The 17422-nt window shown below is 46.9% G+C and overlaps 1 protein-coding gene across 1 annotated transcript in view; it reads left to right on the top strand.

Annotated features, from left to right (window-relative positions):
- LOC145361895 (G-protein coupled receptor 39-like) overlaps window positions 1-16868 on the top strand; it is a 59827-nt gene extending 42959 nt beyond the window's left edge. Inside the window, exons 3-4 of the mRNA XM_080217884.1 lie at window positions 7534-7608; window positions 15967-16868. Coding sequence (XP_080074010.1) covers window positions 7534-7608; window positions 15967-16868 — 977 coding nt within the window. The remainder of the gene's footprint in view (window positions 1-7533; window positions 7609-15966) is intronic.
- The last annotated feature ends 554 nt before the right edge of the window (window positions 16869-17422 follow it).

Here is a 17422-nt window from a genome sequence, read left to right as displayed (position 1 = left end):
CCATACATGTTAAGGATAAGCCACCTTCAGCTGTTTGGTCTCCACACCAATCAGCAGGGTTGACCAATTGCACCCAAGCTCTGGACTGTGCAGCACAGGCAGTCAAAGTTATTGAACTGATGGCAATGCAGGAGGAAGTAACTCCACACACTGAGCACACTGAACTACCAATTCAGAATGTGGCAAGGCTGCAGACCGCGTCTGATGCCAAAGAGGCTCAATGGGAGTGCTGACAAATTGCCGAAAATAGGCGGTTTTCCATTTCGGAAGAGGGAAGTAACCCATTGGGATGTTTGGACATTAATGGTGTTACAGCGCGTAGCAAGGTTGTCCCACAGCACAAAGACCCTGGCTCAATTCAGGCCTTGGGTAACTGTCTGTGTGGAGTTTGCACATCCTTCCTGTGTCTGCACGGGTTTCCTCCAGGTGGTCCCATTTTCCCCCGTCTCAAAGGATGTGTAGTTTAGGTGGATTAGCCATGCTACGTTGCCCCTGAATTTTGCTGTGTGTAGAGCTGAGGTTGATGATGATATGGGAGGGGGGCGCCCTGGGTGAAATGCTTTTCTGAGGATTTGGTGCGCGCCTGTTACTCTGAATGAACATAGAACATAGAACAATACAGCACAAACAGGCCCTTCGGCCCACAAGTTGCACCGATCACATCTATACCTACTAAGCCATAGAACTGTCTATGGACCCCAATCCCATTAGATCCCATATTTTCATCCAGACGTCTTTTAAAAGACCCCAGCAAGTTCGCCTCTACCACCACCGATGGCAGTCGATTCCACTCACTCACCACCCTCTGAGTGAAAGACTTAACCCTCACATCTCCTCTGTACTTGCTTCCCTGCAACTTAAATCTGTGTCCTCTCGTAGCGACCATTTCAGCCCTGGGAAATAGCCTCTGGGAATCCACCCTATCTATTCCTCTCAACATCTTATAAACCTCAATCAGGTCGCCTCCCAACCTTCGTCTCTCCAGGGAGAAGAGTCCCAGCTCCCTCAACCTATCCTCATAAGGCATGTCTCCCAATCCAGGCAGCATCCTTGTAAATCTCCTCTGCACCCTCTCAATAGCTTCCACATCCTTCCTGTAGTGAGGCGACCAGAACTGCGCACAGTACTCCAAGTGGGGTCTGACAAGGGTCTGATAAAGTTGCAGCATTACCTCCCGACTCCGAAACTCAATCCCTCGATTAATGAAGGCCAGTACACCATACACCTTCCTGACCACATCCTCCACCTGCGAGGCCGATTTAAGAGTCCTATGGACCCAGGCCGCAAGATCCCACTGCTCTTCAACACAGCTAAGACTACTACCTTGATATTGTATTCCTTCATCCCATTGGTCCTGCCAAAATGGGCCACTAAACACTTATCTGCGTTCAACTCCATCTGCCACTTCTCCGCCCAGTCGGGCATCCTATCTGTGTCCCACTGCAACTTCTGACAGCCCTCCAGACCAACGAGAACACCACCAACCTTTGTATCGTCTGCGAACTTACTAACCCATCCCTCCACTTCCTCATCCAGGTCATTTATGAAAATGACAAACAGCAAGGGTCCTAGAACAGATCCCTGGGGCACTCCACTGGTGACCGACCTCCTATTTTCCCTCTTGAGTATATTCCTGTATCCCCTGTACATCCCGAGGGGATTCCTTGATTCCAGCGGCTTGTACCTGGGCCATGCCTCTTCTTTCCGCTGTCAAAACTCAAGAAGTTTTCTCATCCAAGGTTTCCTGCTTCTGCCAGCCTCGCCCTTCACCCGAGCTGGAAAACACAGACCACAAAGTTTAGCTATTTGAGTTTTGAAGGCTTCCCACTTGCCGGAGGTCCGGTTGCCCTCAAAGAAACTCTTGCAAGTTCCTGCCTAATTCTATCACAAATGGTTTGGTACCAATTGGAGCTTGCACCTGCGGACCAGTTTACATAACTATTTTATAGTTAATAGGACTATGGTCACTGGTCCCAAAGTGGATCCCCACCGATACTTCACTCACTTTCCGTTCCCTATTTCCAAAGAGTAGGTCAGGTTTTGCCCTTTCCCGAGTCGGACCCTCCACAAGCTGCCTGAGGAAACTTCTGTGAACATACTTGTTGTGGTGGAGCTAGTGCCATGCTCAGCCAAAGGAGAAGATGAGAAGTTGTTTGTTGACAGGGAAAGAACGTTCAAAGGTTCAAATCAGGCTGTGTGCTTTGATCTGATCCAACACGGTAATTTAAATGAACAATTTACAGCCTGATGATGTGAGTGTGGATGGCTATAAAACTACAGATAGTGTGGGGACGTGAAGGAGAGGTACAGGAACAAAGAGTAGGTGAAGAGGACAGAAGAAGAGGACAATACAGACCGCAATGGGAATAGGGGGACTTTGTAAGTGGGGTGACTGTCTGAGATAGGGGCTATTCAGATGGTTGGGAATATTTCATAGATCCATAGAATCCCTACAGTGCAGAAAGAGGCCATTTGGCTCATTGAGTTTGCACTGTAAACAATCCCACTGAGACCATATCTCCACAACTCCATATATTTACCATGGTAATTTCCCTGATCCAAAGCAGCAATTCAGCATGGCCCACCAACCGAACACACACTGTGGAAGGGAACGGGAATACGCAAAGGAAACCCACGGACACGCAAGGAGAACGTGGAAAACCCACTCAACATTCACCCCAGGGCGGAATTGAATCCGAGTTCCTGGCGCTCTGACACAGCAATGCTCACCACTGAGCCAACATGCTGCCCTCCATTGAGTGTGTATGATACAAATTATTGAGAGGACAGAGAGAGAGAGACAGGACAGAGAGAGAGAGAGCTGTTCTGCCAGAATGTGGGAAGTAAAGAGACCAATAAGGGGAGGGCTTTTAAGTAGAGGAAAGAATTCCAAAATTGGAAATGGGCCAAAGATTCTGAAGTGGGGAATATCGAGGTAGAGCTCCACAAACTGAGGCGGCTTGGGTGGGGGTGGTTTGTTCGACAGGCCAGCAGGACTGAGGGAAGTGAGTATTGAGCGAGGGCTGTCAAAATTTGAGCGAGAGACCAGAATTTTTGAGGTATCGGAAAATTCGGCTGGAACACGATGAACGAAGGTGTGGGGGAGGAGGGTGGGGGGGCACCCCACCTTGAGGGGGAGCAGTTTTGACAGAAAATAGGCATTAAATGACTGATGAATAAAGGCACAGGAATCTACTGCAGTTGGACTGCATGGACTCATTGGAGTGTCTGTAGCAATCGCTATTTCTTTACAGAATCTTGCAGCGATATCGATTGAGGAGCTAAGGAACAGACGCAGGCCATTCAACCCCTCTAACCTGCTCCCCCATTTAATAACATGGTGGCTGTGCTGAAAGTAATCTCAAATTTATATTTCGCCTGCGCCCGGCAACAACTTGCTTGCCAGGAATCTATCTAAACATGCCATTACCGTGTTGGAAGTGGAGGCAGGAGAGATGTTTTATCGTTGTAATTTAGACTTACTAACTTTTCTGGTCTTCAACACTTGTCTGAAATGCTTCAAACGGATTTATATATTTCCTTAAATGAAGAGCCCAATTTTGAACACACTGCTCCAGTAAGTGCTGGCCAGTACACAGTACAACTGAAGAGAAACCTTCCTCCGTCTATATTCAATTTCCCACAGAGTAAATGCTAACATTGGAACGATCGATTGGCGACAGTTCATAAAGAGACCATTCAGCTCATCGAAGCTTCATCAAATTTCCTGAAGAGGATTTTACCCAGGCTCACCACCCACCCTATCACCATAAACCGTGCACTCACCACGGCAAATCCACCAGAGCTACTTTAGATACCAAGCGGCAATTTAACATGACCAATCCACACAATCTGCAAACCTTTGGACTATGGGTGCAAAGCGGAGCACCCGGAGGACACTCACACAAACACGGGGAGAATGCACAAAATCCACACAGACAATGAACCGAGGCTGGGAATGAACCCAGCTCCCTGGCTCTGTGAGGTATCAGTGCTACCCACATAATACTACCTGACTTAATTTCTCACCGTTCTTGCATGCTCGTTTTTGTCATTCCTACTCTTGGAACCCAGACTGATCTGCACCACTGTGTGGAGAAATTATATTTTGTTGTTGTCTCTTATATTGTTTTTAAAATGTACCATTCTACTTATCTTTATGCAATCACAAACCTTAATTCCTTCATGTAATTTATTCAATCTCTTGGAGGGTCCTGATTGTTTGAGATTCTTGAGGGGTTTGTGCTGATGCACTGCATTTAGCGTGTAACATATTACATTGCTGTATTAGCTTGAGGTACGGAATTATATTGTGTTGTATTAGATTGTGATGTGTAATCAAATTTTGTTGTGTTCGATTAAGATGTGGAATCATATTGTATTCCATGAGATCGTGATGTGGAATCAAATTTTGTTGTATTAGATTAAGGTGTAGAATCATATTGTGTTGCATTTGATTAAGATGTGGAATCACATTGTGTTGTACCAGATGATGATGAAGAAATATATTGTGCTGTAGGATGTGTCGAAGGCGGTGGATAGAGGCGAGCCGGTGGATGTGGTCCTTCTGGATTTTCAGAAGGCGTTTGACAAAGTACCTCACAAGAGGTTATTGCAGAAGGTCGAGGGACATGGAGTTGGGGGTAGGGTGTTAGCGTGGATAGAGGATTGGTTGTCAAATAGGAGGCAGAGAGTGGGGGTCAACGGGTGCTATTCGGATTGGCGGATGGTGACGAGTGGAGTGCCCCAGGGGTCGGTGCTGGGGCCTCAACTTTTTACCATTTATATAGATGATCTGGAGGAGGGAACCGAGTGTAGGGTGTCGAAATTTGCTGATGACACCAAGATTGGGGGAACGGCAAATTGTGCGGAGGGTGTGGAGAGTCTGCAGAAGGATCTAGATAGGCTGGGCGAATGGGCCAGGAAATGGCAAATGGAATTTAATGTTGGCAAGTGTGAGGTGGTCCACTTTGGTAGGAAGAATGGTAGGAAAGACTATTACTTACGGGGCGAAAAACTGCAGCAGGCGACGGTGCAGAGGGACCTCGGGGTCCTTGTGCATGAGTCGCAAAAACCAAGCTTGCAGGTGCAGCAGGTGGTCAGGAAGGCGAATGGGATGCTGGACTTAATAGCGAGGGGGATTGAATATAAAAGTAGGGAGGTCTTGCTGCAGCTGTATAGGGCATTGGTGAGGCCGCAGCTGGAGTACTGTGTGCAGTTTTGGGCGTCGCACTTGCGCAAAGATATTTTGGTCTTGGAGGGAGTGCAGGAGAGGTTTACTGGGCTCATATCGGAGTTGAGGGGGTTGAGCTATGAGGAGAGGCTGAATAAACTAGGCTTGTACTCGTTGGAGTTTAGAAGAATGAGGGGAGATCTCATTGAGACGTATAAGATGATGAATGGTATGGATAGGATTGAGGTGGAGAGACTCTTCCCGCTCAAAAAAGACAATAGGACTAGGGGGCACAGCCTCAAGATAAAGGGGCGGGGGGGGGTGGCGGTTTAGAACGGACTTGAGGAGGAACTTCTTCACTCAAAGGGTGGTGAATCTCTGGAATTCTCTGCCCGTTGAAGTGGTGGAGGCAGCCTCGCTAAATATTTTTAAGACGCGGGTTGATGGTTTTTTGATAAGAGAGGGGATAAAGGGTTATGGGGAGAGGGCGGGAATGTGGAACTGAGCCACGACAGATCAGCCATGATCTTATTGAATGGCGGGGCAGGCTCAAAGGGCTAGATGGCCTACTCCTGCTCCTATTTCTTATGTTCTTGTACACTCATGGATATGGGCAGACACCGAGATATATGCAGAGATATATAGATATATATCCAGTCAAATAAATGGGTTGTGAGGAATAAAAGTAATAAAGTCTGAGGTTTAATATGATTGCATAGTGAGGTTTGAGAATGAATAATAAATAAGAAAATAATAGAACATGATTACAGGTTACCTTGTTCCCAAAAGTCACCTTCTCTTTCTATTACAAAGGTTAGCACCTTACATTCAACAGAATTTCCAAACTGCAGGAACAGTACAAGGCAACTCTTTCTGTGGTGTGAACGAAAGATCTGGAGTCAGGCACATGTGGTCGCGGGCAGAGCACGTTAATCTGGAAGTATTTATAACAGAGACAACGTTAATTGAGACGAATGCAAGATGTGCCTGTTTTGGATGTTTTTGAGATGGAAATTTCACTCCTGTGTGCGTGTGCAGCATGATATAATTATCGGGGGGGGGTGGGGGTGGCAGTGGGGAGGTGGGCTTCACTGAAAGATGCAGAGCCTGCTGCAGCGGAATCTCTGAAGAACTGTTCTCACCGCATATGCTTAAAAAGGAAAGAGCTCCTGGCCTATTCTGAGTCTCCTTTGATTTGCTTGTAAGAAATCGGTGATAAAAGTATCAAAGACACAAAAATAACAAGTGATGAATATATTCACACATCTTGTCAGAGGCTTTCACAGAGTGAATCATGCACTCACAGAATTGATCAAAGACTGATTGATGAACGGTAAGAGTGACACTCATATACTGTGCCCGAGATAGAGCAGGACTTTCACATACAAAATGCAAGTCCATATGAGGAGTGAATCATGCATTCGCACACATCCAGACAATGACAGATACACAATACAGCCCTCTACAAACATTGTGCATCAGAAACAGAACCACAGGGAACATCCTTCTTGCTTTGACCCTGTCTTGGCTGGTTCGAAGTTTATAGGTTTTTGTGTGAAACGCTGCTTTGATCAGAGCTGGAGTACTCTCTACAGTCTGGGCAGCGCACGGTAGGAAGGATGTGGTTGGAGTAGAAAGCGTGTAGAGGTGATTCACCAGGGTGTTGCCCTGGGCTGGCCTAAAGGGATAACCCTCATTCTTCTGAATTCCAACCAACATCCTGCTCAGTGACTCAGTCTCGCCTAATGTCAATGTCATCGAATTCTCTGCACTCACTGTGTTCTGAAACAGGTATCAGAGGGCTGCCTCCTGGTTTGAGGATTATTGGATTGAGATGGAACCTGATACTGTAACTAAGAGGAGAGACTCATGAACGACAAAAACATCCCCAGGAAAATGAAGATGTTCTCTTCACTGACATAGTCAAATTTGAGCAGACAGCTGGGCATGGCACCAAACATAACCCTCACCATCACACAGACTGTTTAAATATTCCACACCTTTTGTCAGATAAAAGGTGGTTGGATTGAAAGACGTTAACTAAAGCTGTTTGTTCAGCGACTGTGATTAATGTCAGTCTCCGTGGATCCGCTTCCTGTCACTGGAGGGTTTCCCTCGTCTATTAATAAGTGATTCCATTCAATATGTTATCCCACACAGTCACTGGGACAGTCAAATCCGTCACTAGTAGAATCAGCGACCGCAGACAGAGGGAGAAAAAGATCAGAATCTGCAAACAACGGACTGGAACTTTGCAGCAATGGATCAGAAACTGGGAACAGTAGACAGGAATATTTCAATAATTAACAGGAGTATTACCAAGGGTTTTTACTGGCTTTCTCGAGATTGGATACCATTAGTATCTCGTATTAAATGTATTCTCTGGGTTAGTCAAGGGGTTTACTACCCAATCTTGGCTATTGTTGGTGTCCCTGGTAAGTTTCTCTGTCCAGTTATTAATTCAATTCATCCTGTTTAATTTTATTACTGGTCTTACGCACTTGGCCTTAGTTGTTGTTTCTTTAGAATATCTGTATTCAGTCACTAACCCGACTGATGAATGTTTCAGTGTATCTGATCTTCCATTTGCTCGTCTTTGCTCCTATTTGCTTCCCCAGTCAGTCTCTACATCAGCTATTGTATTTAAAATCCATCATTCATTCCATTCCTCATCTTGTTATTAAATTATTGGAAGGACGGATTTTATTGTACTCAGTTCCACTCCCATTCCCTGTTCCCAGCCACAGACTCCAGGAGTTTGCCTGGGGTGGGGCATTCGAACGATACAGAGAGATTGGATAGGATTGGGTTCCTTTCTTCAGAGCAGAGAAGGCTGAAGGGAGACATTATTGAGGTGTGTATCAGATTACAAAGGGGATGGGCAGGGTGAACAGGAAACAGCAGGTGTGAGTCACAAAGGGTCATGGCTTTAGGCTGAGGGTCAGGAGATTAAGAGGGGATTTGAGAATTATTGTTTCCACTCAGACGGCAGTGTGAATCTGGAATGAACTACCTGTGCAGGTAGTGGGGGGACAGAAAACCTACAATCTTTAAAAATTTATTTAGATGATCACTTAAAATATCACAAAATTCCAGGACATTGGACAGGTGCAGGAAACTATTGTTAGTGCAAAGGCGATGAGCCAATGGGTCTTTCCAGGCTAGCACCACTTTATGATGTTATTTCTCTACCTGAGGCTTGTCAGGAATGATTATTTTTGATTTATTTGAGTTGATTTATTATTGCCGTATGTATTTGTACATCATGAAAAGTATTGGTTCTTGCACGCTGTACAGACAAAGAGATGATAAGGAGAGAGTGCAGAATGTCGTGGTACAGTCGTAGCTGGGGTGTAAAACAAGATCAACTTAATGTGAGGTAGGTCCATTCAAAAGGCAGGGAAGAATCTGTTCTCGGTTCGGTTCGATGTGTCCTCAGATTTTTATGTGTTTTCCCAATGGAAGAAGATGAAATAGACCTTGTGAAGTTGCGTGGGGTCCTTAACTATGCTTATTGTTTTTTCAGAGGCTGTAAGAAGTGTGGACACTTTGAAGGGGTGGCAGGAAGGTTTGAGGTGATGGACTGGGCTTCGTTCATGACCCTTTGTAGTTTCTTGCAGTCTTAGACAGAGTGGAAGCCATGCCAAGCTGTGGTACAAACACAAATAACGCTTTCTACGTGCATTAGTAAAAGTTGGTGAGAGTCATAGTGGACAAACCAAATTTCCTTAGCCCCCTGAGAAAGGAGAGGGCTTGTTGGGCTTTCTTACTATAGTTTCATCGTGGAGGAACCAGGACAGTTTGTTGGTGATTTGGAAACGTTAATGTGTGAAACTCTTGTCCATTTCACCTCCAGTGATGTAGACAGGTACATGCCCTCCACTGTGCTTCCTGAAGTCAATGACTATCTTCTTCGATTTGTTGACACTGAGAGTGTGTGAGAGAGAGAGAAAAATTCTTGCCATTGCATCACTCCAACTGGAACTGACGACCTCTGCAAGCGGTTAGAACTGAGCTGTGCCAACTTGGCATCATCACAGACATCGTGGATTAATGACATGACCAATAATGACTTTGCAATGAACTTTTTACAGGCCAGTAGATAGCTGGAAAGAGTAAAACATATTCTTCGCACAACACACATAATATGGCATTGTTGCAAAATACCTGCCAAGCTGTGCCTAAGTTTAATAATGTCAGGAAAATAGATCAATTAAACAATGCTTATTGGCTAGCAGATAAAGACTTTATCTTAATTACAGAGATAGCAAACTTCAACAATTTAACTGGATTAAATATTTAACACAGATCATTGAAGTATCATCGAACCCTACAGTGAAGAAAGAGGCCCATTCAGCCCATTGAGTCTGCACCAACCACAATCCCTCCCAGGCCCTACCTCCATATCCCACCCACTAATCTACACATCTCAGGACACTAAGAGGCAATTTTAGCATGGTTAATCAACCTAACCCACACAGCTTTGGACTGTGGGAAGAAACTAGAACACTCAGAGGAAACCCACACAGAAACAAGGACAATATGCAATCTCTACACAGACAGTGACCGGAGCCGGGAATCAAACCCAGATCCCTGGAGCTGTGAAGCAGCAGTACTATCCACTGTGCTACCCTGTCGCCGCAGGAGAAAAGCTGCACCATGACTGTACAGAAGGATGTAAAGCAACTCAGCCTGTACTGACAAAAAGACTCCCAAACCCACACACACAGGCAAACACACCTAGTCAGTATGAGGATTGAACCCATGATCTTGGCGTTATTAGCACCACACTCTGACCACATGAGCTAACCAGCCCAGCTACCTGAGAAGTTTTCAGTATTTTCAGAAACTGATTAGTATCTGAGAAACTTTGTACACATTTTCCTTTCCTGATAAATTGTGCAAAAGTAAATCAAAAAATGGGTGGATTCTCGGAGGCTATTTCCCAGGGCTGAAATGGTCACTACGAGAGGACACAGGTTTAAGGTGCTGGGGGGCAGGTACAGAGGAGATTTTAGGGGTAAGTTTTCACTCAGAGGCGGGTGAGTGAATGGAATCGGCTGCCGTCGGTGGTGGAGGAGGTGAACTCGCTGGGGTCTTTTAAAAGACATCTGGATGAGTATATGGTATCTAATGGGATTGGGGGTTATAGATAGGTCTATGGCTTGGTAGGTATGGATATGATGGGCACAACTTGTGGGCGGAAGGGCCTGTTTGTGCTGCAGTGTTCTATGTTCTATGTTAGAACCTTTCAAGTCGAACAGGGAAGAAGATGCAGTCGATTCATTATTTCCACACAAGATGATCCACTCAGACATTCCTCCACACAGTTACCACACTTGTTATTTCCGATGTACATTCAATGTTAGACGTTCAGTCGAATGGCTACAACACTGCTTCCAGCCCCTCTGTGAGTTTTGAGTGAGAACTCTTGGACAGTGAACTTCCCCCACTGTGCCTCTGTGCGGCTGCCCCAAGCTTTAATGTATCCCTCACACACAGTCCTGGGTTAGAAAACCAGCATATTTCAGGTACCTTTCAGCGAGTTGATGACCCTCCGTCAGTTGTTGATGGTTTACTGGGTGCTGGATCCCAGGAATAACCCATCGAACAGAGAGATCTGCTCGGTGTCAACCTGAACATAAATAACTGCCAATCTTCTTGGTAAGGCAGGTTTGGGAAGGGACGGGTCGCATTCTGTTTCCCAGGATAGCCAGTGTGGAGGAGGTGAGACTCAGGAAGGATTGTTCAGTCTTGCCTTGTCAAGACAGCCAGTTTTGGTGATGACAGGTTCTGTCAAATGGATTTTACTGTCTGCTCTGGAAAGTATCCTTTTCCAGCAGTTCCTTCACAATGTTATAGGCAGACACTTCCTGATGGACTTTTGGTCAAAGTGATTTTTCTGCATAACCGTTTGCGATGGGTGCAATGGCACAGTCCAACTGCTTGGAGTGTTCCACAGCTATATGACCAGACCAATAAGAACATAAGAACATAAGAAATAGGAGCAGGAGTAGGCCATCTAGCCCTTCGAGCCTGCCCCGCCATTCAATAAGATCATGGCTGATCTGTTGTGGCTCAGTTCCACTTTCCCGCCCTCTCCCCATAACCCTAAATCCCCTCTCTTATCAAAAACCCATCAACCCGCGTCTTAAATATATTTAGTGAGGCAGCCTCCACCACTTCAACGGGCAGAGAATTCCAGAGATTCACCACCCTTTGTGTGAAGAAGTTCCTCCTCAACTCCGTTCTAAACCGCCCCCCCCCCTTTATCTTGAGGCTGTGCCCCCTAGTCCTGCTGTCCTTTCTGAGCGGGAAGAGCCTCTCCACCTCTATCCTATCCATCCCATTCATCATCTTATACGTCTCAATGAGATCTCCCCTCATTCTTCTAAACTCTAACGAGTACAAGCCTAGTTTATTCAGCCTGTCCTCATAGCTCAACCCCCTCAACTCCAGCATCAGCCTAGTAAACCTCCTCTGCACTCCCTCCAAGGCCAAAATATCCTTGCGTAAGTGCGGCGATCAAAACTGCACACAGTACTCCAGCTGCGGCCTCACCAATGCCCTATACAAGACTTCCCTACTTTTATATTCAATCACCCTCGCTATGAAGGCCAACATCCCATTAGCCTTCCTGACCGCCTGCTGCACCTGCAGGCTGGGTTTTTGCGACTCATGCACAAGGACCCCGAGGTCCCTCTGCAACGTCGCCTGCTGCAGTTTTTCGCCCCGTAAGTAATAGTCTTTCCTACCATTATTCCTACCAAAGTGGACCACCTCGCACTTGCCAACATTAAATTCCATTTGCCATTTCCTGGCCCATTCGCCCAGCCTACCTAGATCCTTCTGCAGACTCTCCACACCCTCCGCACAATTCCGCCATTTGTAAAACCTGGGCAGGTAGAATAGGTATATTTAACTAGATGGGAGGATCTACTGAACCATCAGGAATTTACAAAAGGATTTGCCACGTGAAATGCGATGAACCTTTGCTGGTTCCAGGTGGTTAGCGCCCAGATAATGTTCTGGAGACCTGGATTTGAGCCCTGCCAAATTTGAATTCAATAACAAAATAAAAACTGGAATTAAGAGTCTAGTGATGACCATGAAACCATTGTTGATTGGCAGAAAAAAAAGACATCCTTTTCACTAATGCCCTTTTGGGAAGGAAATCTGCCGTCCTTCTCTGGTCTAGCCTACATGTGACTCCAGACCACAGCAATTTGGTTGACTCTCACCGACCCTCTGAAGTGGCCCAGCAAGCCACTCAGCTGTAACAATCGCCGCAAAGTCCCAAGAAAGAAATGAAACTGGACAGACCAACTGGCACCGATCGAAGCACCGGACAAGACAACGGCAAAACAAACAGCCCTGTCAAACCCTGACTGGGAAATCAATGCTGGAGGTCCTGATGGGGGAGGAATGACGTGGGTACTGAGAGGGGAATAATGTTGTGGTTCCTGATGGGAGAGCGATGCTACATTTCCTGATGTGGGAGTAATGTCGGGGGTTCTGATGGAGGAGTAATGTCCTGGGTTCTAATGGGGATTAGTGTCGGGGATCATAATGGGGGGGGGCATGACAGCAGATCAGACGGGGGAGTAGTGCCTGTGACCTGATTGGGAGACTAATGTCAGGCTTCCTGATTGGGGGAGTAATTTCGGGAGTCCTGATGGGGGAGTAATGATGGGGATCCTGATGGGGGAGTAATGTTGGGGATCCCGATGGGGGAGTAATGTTGGGGATCCTGATGGGGGAGTAATGTTGGGGATCCCGATGGGGGAGTAATGTTGGGGATCCTGATGGGGGAGTAATGTTGGGGATCCTGATGGGGGAGTAATGTTGGGGATCCCGATGGGGGAGTAATGTTGGGGATGCTGATGGGGGAGTAATGTTGGGGATCCTGATGGGGGAGTAATGTTGGGGATCCTGATGGGGGAGTAATGTTGGGGATCCTGATGGGGGAGTAATGTTGGGGATGCTGATCGGGGAGTAATGTTGGGGATCCTGATGGGGGAGTAATGTTGGGGATCCTGATACATGCGGGAGTAATGATGGGGATGCTCATTCGGGAGTGATGTCACGGGTCCTGATGGGGGATTAATGTGGGGGTCAGGGTGGGGGGAACATGATGGTAGTCCAGTTGGGGGAGTAATAACTGTGGCCTGATGGGGGGACTAATGTCCGGATTCCTAATAGGGAAGTGATGTTGGGGGTACTGATGGGGATTGATTTTGGGGTATTGATGGGGAGTGATGTTGGGGGTACTGATGGGGAGTGATGTTGGGGGTACTGATGGGGAATGATGTTGGAGGTACTGATGGGGAGTGATTTTGGGGTACTGATGGGGAGTGATGTTGGGGTACTGATGGGGAGTGATGTTGGGGGTGCTGATGGGGAGTGATGTTGGGGGTACTGATGGGGAGTGATGTTGGGGGTACTGATGGGGAAGTGATGTTGGGGGTACTGATGGGGAGTGATGTTGGGGGTACTGATGGGGAGTGATGTTGGGGTACTGATGGGGAGTGATGTTGGGGGTACTGATGGGGAAGTGATGGTGGGTACTGATGGGGAGTGATGTTGGGGGTACTGATGGGGAGTGATGTTGGGGGTACTGATGGGGAGTGATGTTGGGGGTACTGATGGGGAGCAATGTTGGGGTACTGATGGGGAGTGATGTTGGGGGTACTGATGGGGAGTGATGTTGGGGGTGCTGATGGGGAGTGATGTTGGGGGTACTGATGGGGAGTGATGTTGGGGGTACTGATGGGGAGTGATGTTGGGGGTACTGATGGGGAGTGATGTTGGGGGTACTGATGAGGAGTGATGTTGGGGGTACTGAACGGGGAATTAAAGTTTGGGGTTCTGATTGGGGTGACAATCTCGGAGCCCTGATGAGGACACATGATAATGTGTGGTTCCTGATGGGGATCTAATGTCGGGGGTGCTCACGGGGGAGCGATGTCAGGGATCCTGATCGAGGTGTACTTTCTCAGACCTGATGGGGGGAGTAATTTCTTGGATCTTGACGGAGGAATCTCAGGGGTTCCTGAATAAGAAGTGAAGACTTGGGCTGTGGCGGGGAGTAATGTTGACGTTCCTGATGGGGAGGCAATTACTGGGGTACTGATGGGGAGTAATGTCAGGGATGCAGATTGGTAACTGTCGGGACTCCTGATGTAGGAGGAAGGTCGTGAGCCCTGATGGTCCTGATGGGGGGGTAATGACAGGGCCCTGGTGATCAGTCCTCATGGGAGTAACGTTGGGGTATCTGCTGGGGGAGTCATGTCGATGGTCCTGATGGGAATAAATGTCGGTGGCCCTGAATGTCCATGCCTCCCATAATCCTGTAGACTTCTATCAGGTCGCCCCTCAAACTCCACCATTCTAGTGAGAACAAAACAATTTCTCCAATCTCCCCTCATAGCCAATGCCCTCCATACCAGGGCACCATCCTGGTAAATCTTTTCTGCACACTCTCCAAAACCTCCAATCCTACTGGTGGTGTGGTGACCAGAATTGAACACTCTACTCCAAGTGCAGCCTAACTCAGGTTCTATAAAGCTACAACATGACTTGCCAATTATTAAACTTAATGCCTCGGTCATTGCAGGCAAATATGCCGTATGCCTTCTTGACTACTTTCTACAGTGACCTGTGTACCTGTACACCCAGATCCTTTTGCCTATCAATATCTTAAGGGTCCTACCATTTCCTGTATATTTCCTATCTGTATTAGACCTTCCAAAATGCTTTACCGAACATTTCTTTGGATTAAATGCCTTCTCTCCACCAACGTCTCCAACTGATCTATATCCAGCTGTATCCTCTGATGGTCCTCATCGCTATCCGCAAATCCACCAATCTTTGTGTTGTTTGCGAACTTACTAATTCATCCAGTTAAATTTTCCTCCAAATCATTTATACGCATTACAAACAGCAAAGGTCCCAGCACTGATCCCTGAGGAACACCACTTGTCACAGCCCTCCATTCAGAACAGTACCTTCCACTGCTACCTTCTGCCTTCTTTGACTGAGCCAGTTTTGTATCACCTCTGATCCCAAGCGATTTCACCTTCTGCACCAATCTGCCCTGAGTGTTCTTGTCAAAGGCCTTCCTGAAGTCCATGTAGACAACATCCACTGCCCGACCCTCATCAACCATCTTCATCACTTCCTCGAAAAACTCGATCAAGTTGGCGAGACACGGCCTCCCCTTCACAAAACCATGTTGCCTCTCACTAATACTGTCCGTGGTAAGTGTGTGAGAGTGTCAGTGCGATAATGTGTGTGAACGTGTTTGTTTACGGCCGTATCTGTCTGTCCAAATCTGTTTGTAAGTTATAGTATCAGTGTTTGTTTGTGTGTCTGTGTGAGGGTGACTGAGTTTGTGTGAGCATGGGTGTGAACGTGTTTATGTGTCTCTGTGTCTCGATATAAGTTATAGTGTATGTGTGTGTGTGGGTGTGTGTGTGGGTGTGTGTTTCTGTGTGTGTGTATGTGTGTGTTTCTGTGTGTGTGTGCATGTGTGTGTGTGTGTGTATGTGTGGGTGTGAGTGTGGGTGGGTGTGGGCGTGTGTTTCTGTGTGTGTGTGTGTTTGTGTGTATGTATGTGTGTGTGTGGGTGTGTGCGTGTGTACGTGTGTGTACGTGTGTGTGTACGTGTGTGTGTGTGGGTATGGGTGTGCGTGTATACGTGTGTGTGTAAGAGGGTGTCCTTACCTCACTCAAACAGGTTATTGCTTCCCTGGCTAATGTATAATTTCATTCTAAATTCCTCTTGCTCACAGTGAACATAATCACAATTGTGACCCTGAGGACCAGAAACTGCGGTCTCTCCAAGTGTGTCACTCGTTACCTGGTGGCCATGTCAGTGGGGGATCTACTGGTCGTTATCCTCGACTTGTTAATGAGACACATTCCCATTGTCTTTGATGAACAATTTTATTACCTGAAGTCCATGCTCGTGTGTAATATCCACGCCGTCCTGCTTTATTCCGCCACTGACTGTTCTGTCTGGTTCACCGTCACTTTCACCTTTGATCGATTTGTGGCCATTTGCTGCCCCAAGCTGAAAAGTAAATATTGCAGCGAGAAATCGGCGGCTGTGGTTCTGGGAACAGTGACTGTCTTGAGCTGTTTAAAGAACATTTACTGGTATTTTATGTTGTTAGGTGAATATTTGCTGGGGAACGACCCCTGGTTTTGTAATTACAAGTGGACAGTTTTGTTCTCTCCAGCTTGGTCAGCAATCCAGTTCCTCCACAACATCCTAAACCCATGTCTCCCATTTGTCCTGATTTTGCTGCTCAATGTTCTTACCGTCAGACACATTTTAGTGAGCAGCAGAGCCCGCAGGAGACTCCGGGCTCACAACGGTTGGGAGAACTCCAGAGACCCAGAGATGGAAAGTCGAAGGAAATGCATAATTTTACTGTTTGTTATCTCAGCCAATTTCATTGTGTTATGGTCAATATTTATGTTATATTCAATATGGAGCAGGATGTATTATTTGGGGTATAAGTCTGTGTGGTTAGATTATTTTGTTATGGAATTGGGTTTCATGCTGCAGCTTCTGAGTTGTTGTACAAACACTGGGATTTATGCCGTGACACAGACTCAGTTCAGGCAGCAGTTGAAAAATGTGCTGAAATTTCCCTTTTCAGCAATTATTCAATTCATTAAACCCTGATAGGAAACCCTGTATACAAGGCGTCCCTCTCTCTCTTTCTTCTGATTGGGCACTCAAACCACCCAAACTCATAAACCACCCTCACACTGATTGGACACATGATACATGGCAAAGCTGATCTGCTCTCCAGCTTGTGGCTACACTGGTCGATGATTATGGCTCTTGTATCAAACGTGACAGAAATTGACTGACTGACCGAGTGAGGCCAACCGACTCAGCAAATAAAGCCTTCTAAATGGCTGAGTGAGGCTGACTGACTGACCGAGGGAGACCGACTGTTTGAATGGGTGAGTGTGACCGACTGACTAACCGGGTCTCACTGACTGAGGGAACGAGGCTGACTGACTGATCCAGCAACGCTGATCGAGGCCAACTGAGTAAAGCCAACTGACTTGGCGAGGCCTTCTGACTGACTGACCAAGGCCCACTGGCTGACCAAGTATGGCCGACTCACCGACGGAGTGAGACCAACTGACTGACCGAGTGAGCCTGACCGACTGGAGGAACGAGGCCGGGTGACTGACATACCGAGACTGACTGATGGAATGCACGAT

The sequence above is a fragment of the Carcharhinus amblyrhynchos genome, chromosome X, assembly GCF_965287045.1.
Source record: "Carcharhinus amblyrhynchos chromosome X, sCarAmb.v2.hapA, whole genome shotgun sequence".
Classification (NCBI taxonomy): Eukaryota; Metazoa; Chordata; class Chondrichthyes; order Carcharhiniformes; family Carcharhinidae; genus Carcharhinus; species Carcharhinus amblyrhynchos.
The sequence above is the reverse complement of the archived record's forward strand: the minus strand, read 5'-3'. Positions and strand labels throughout refer to the sequence as shown.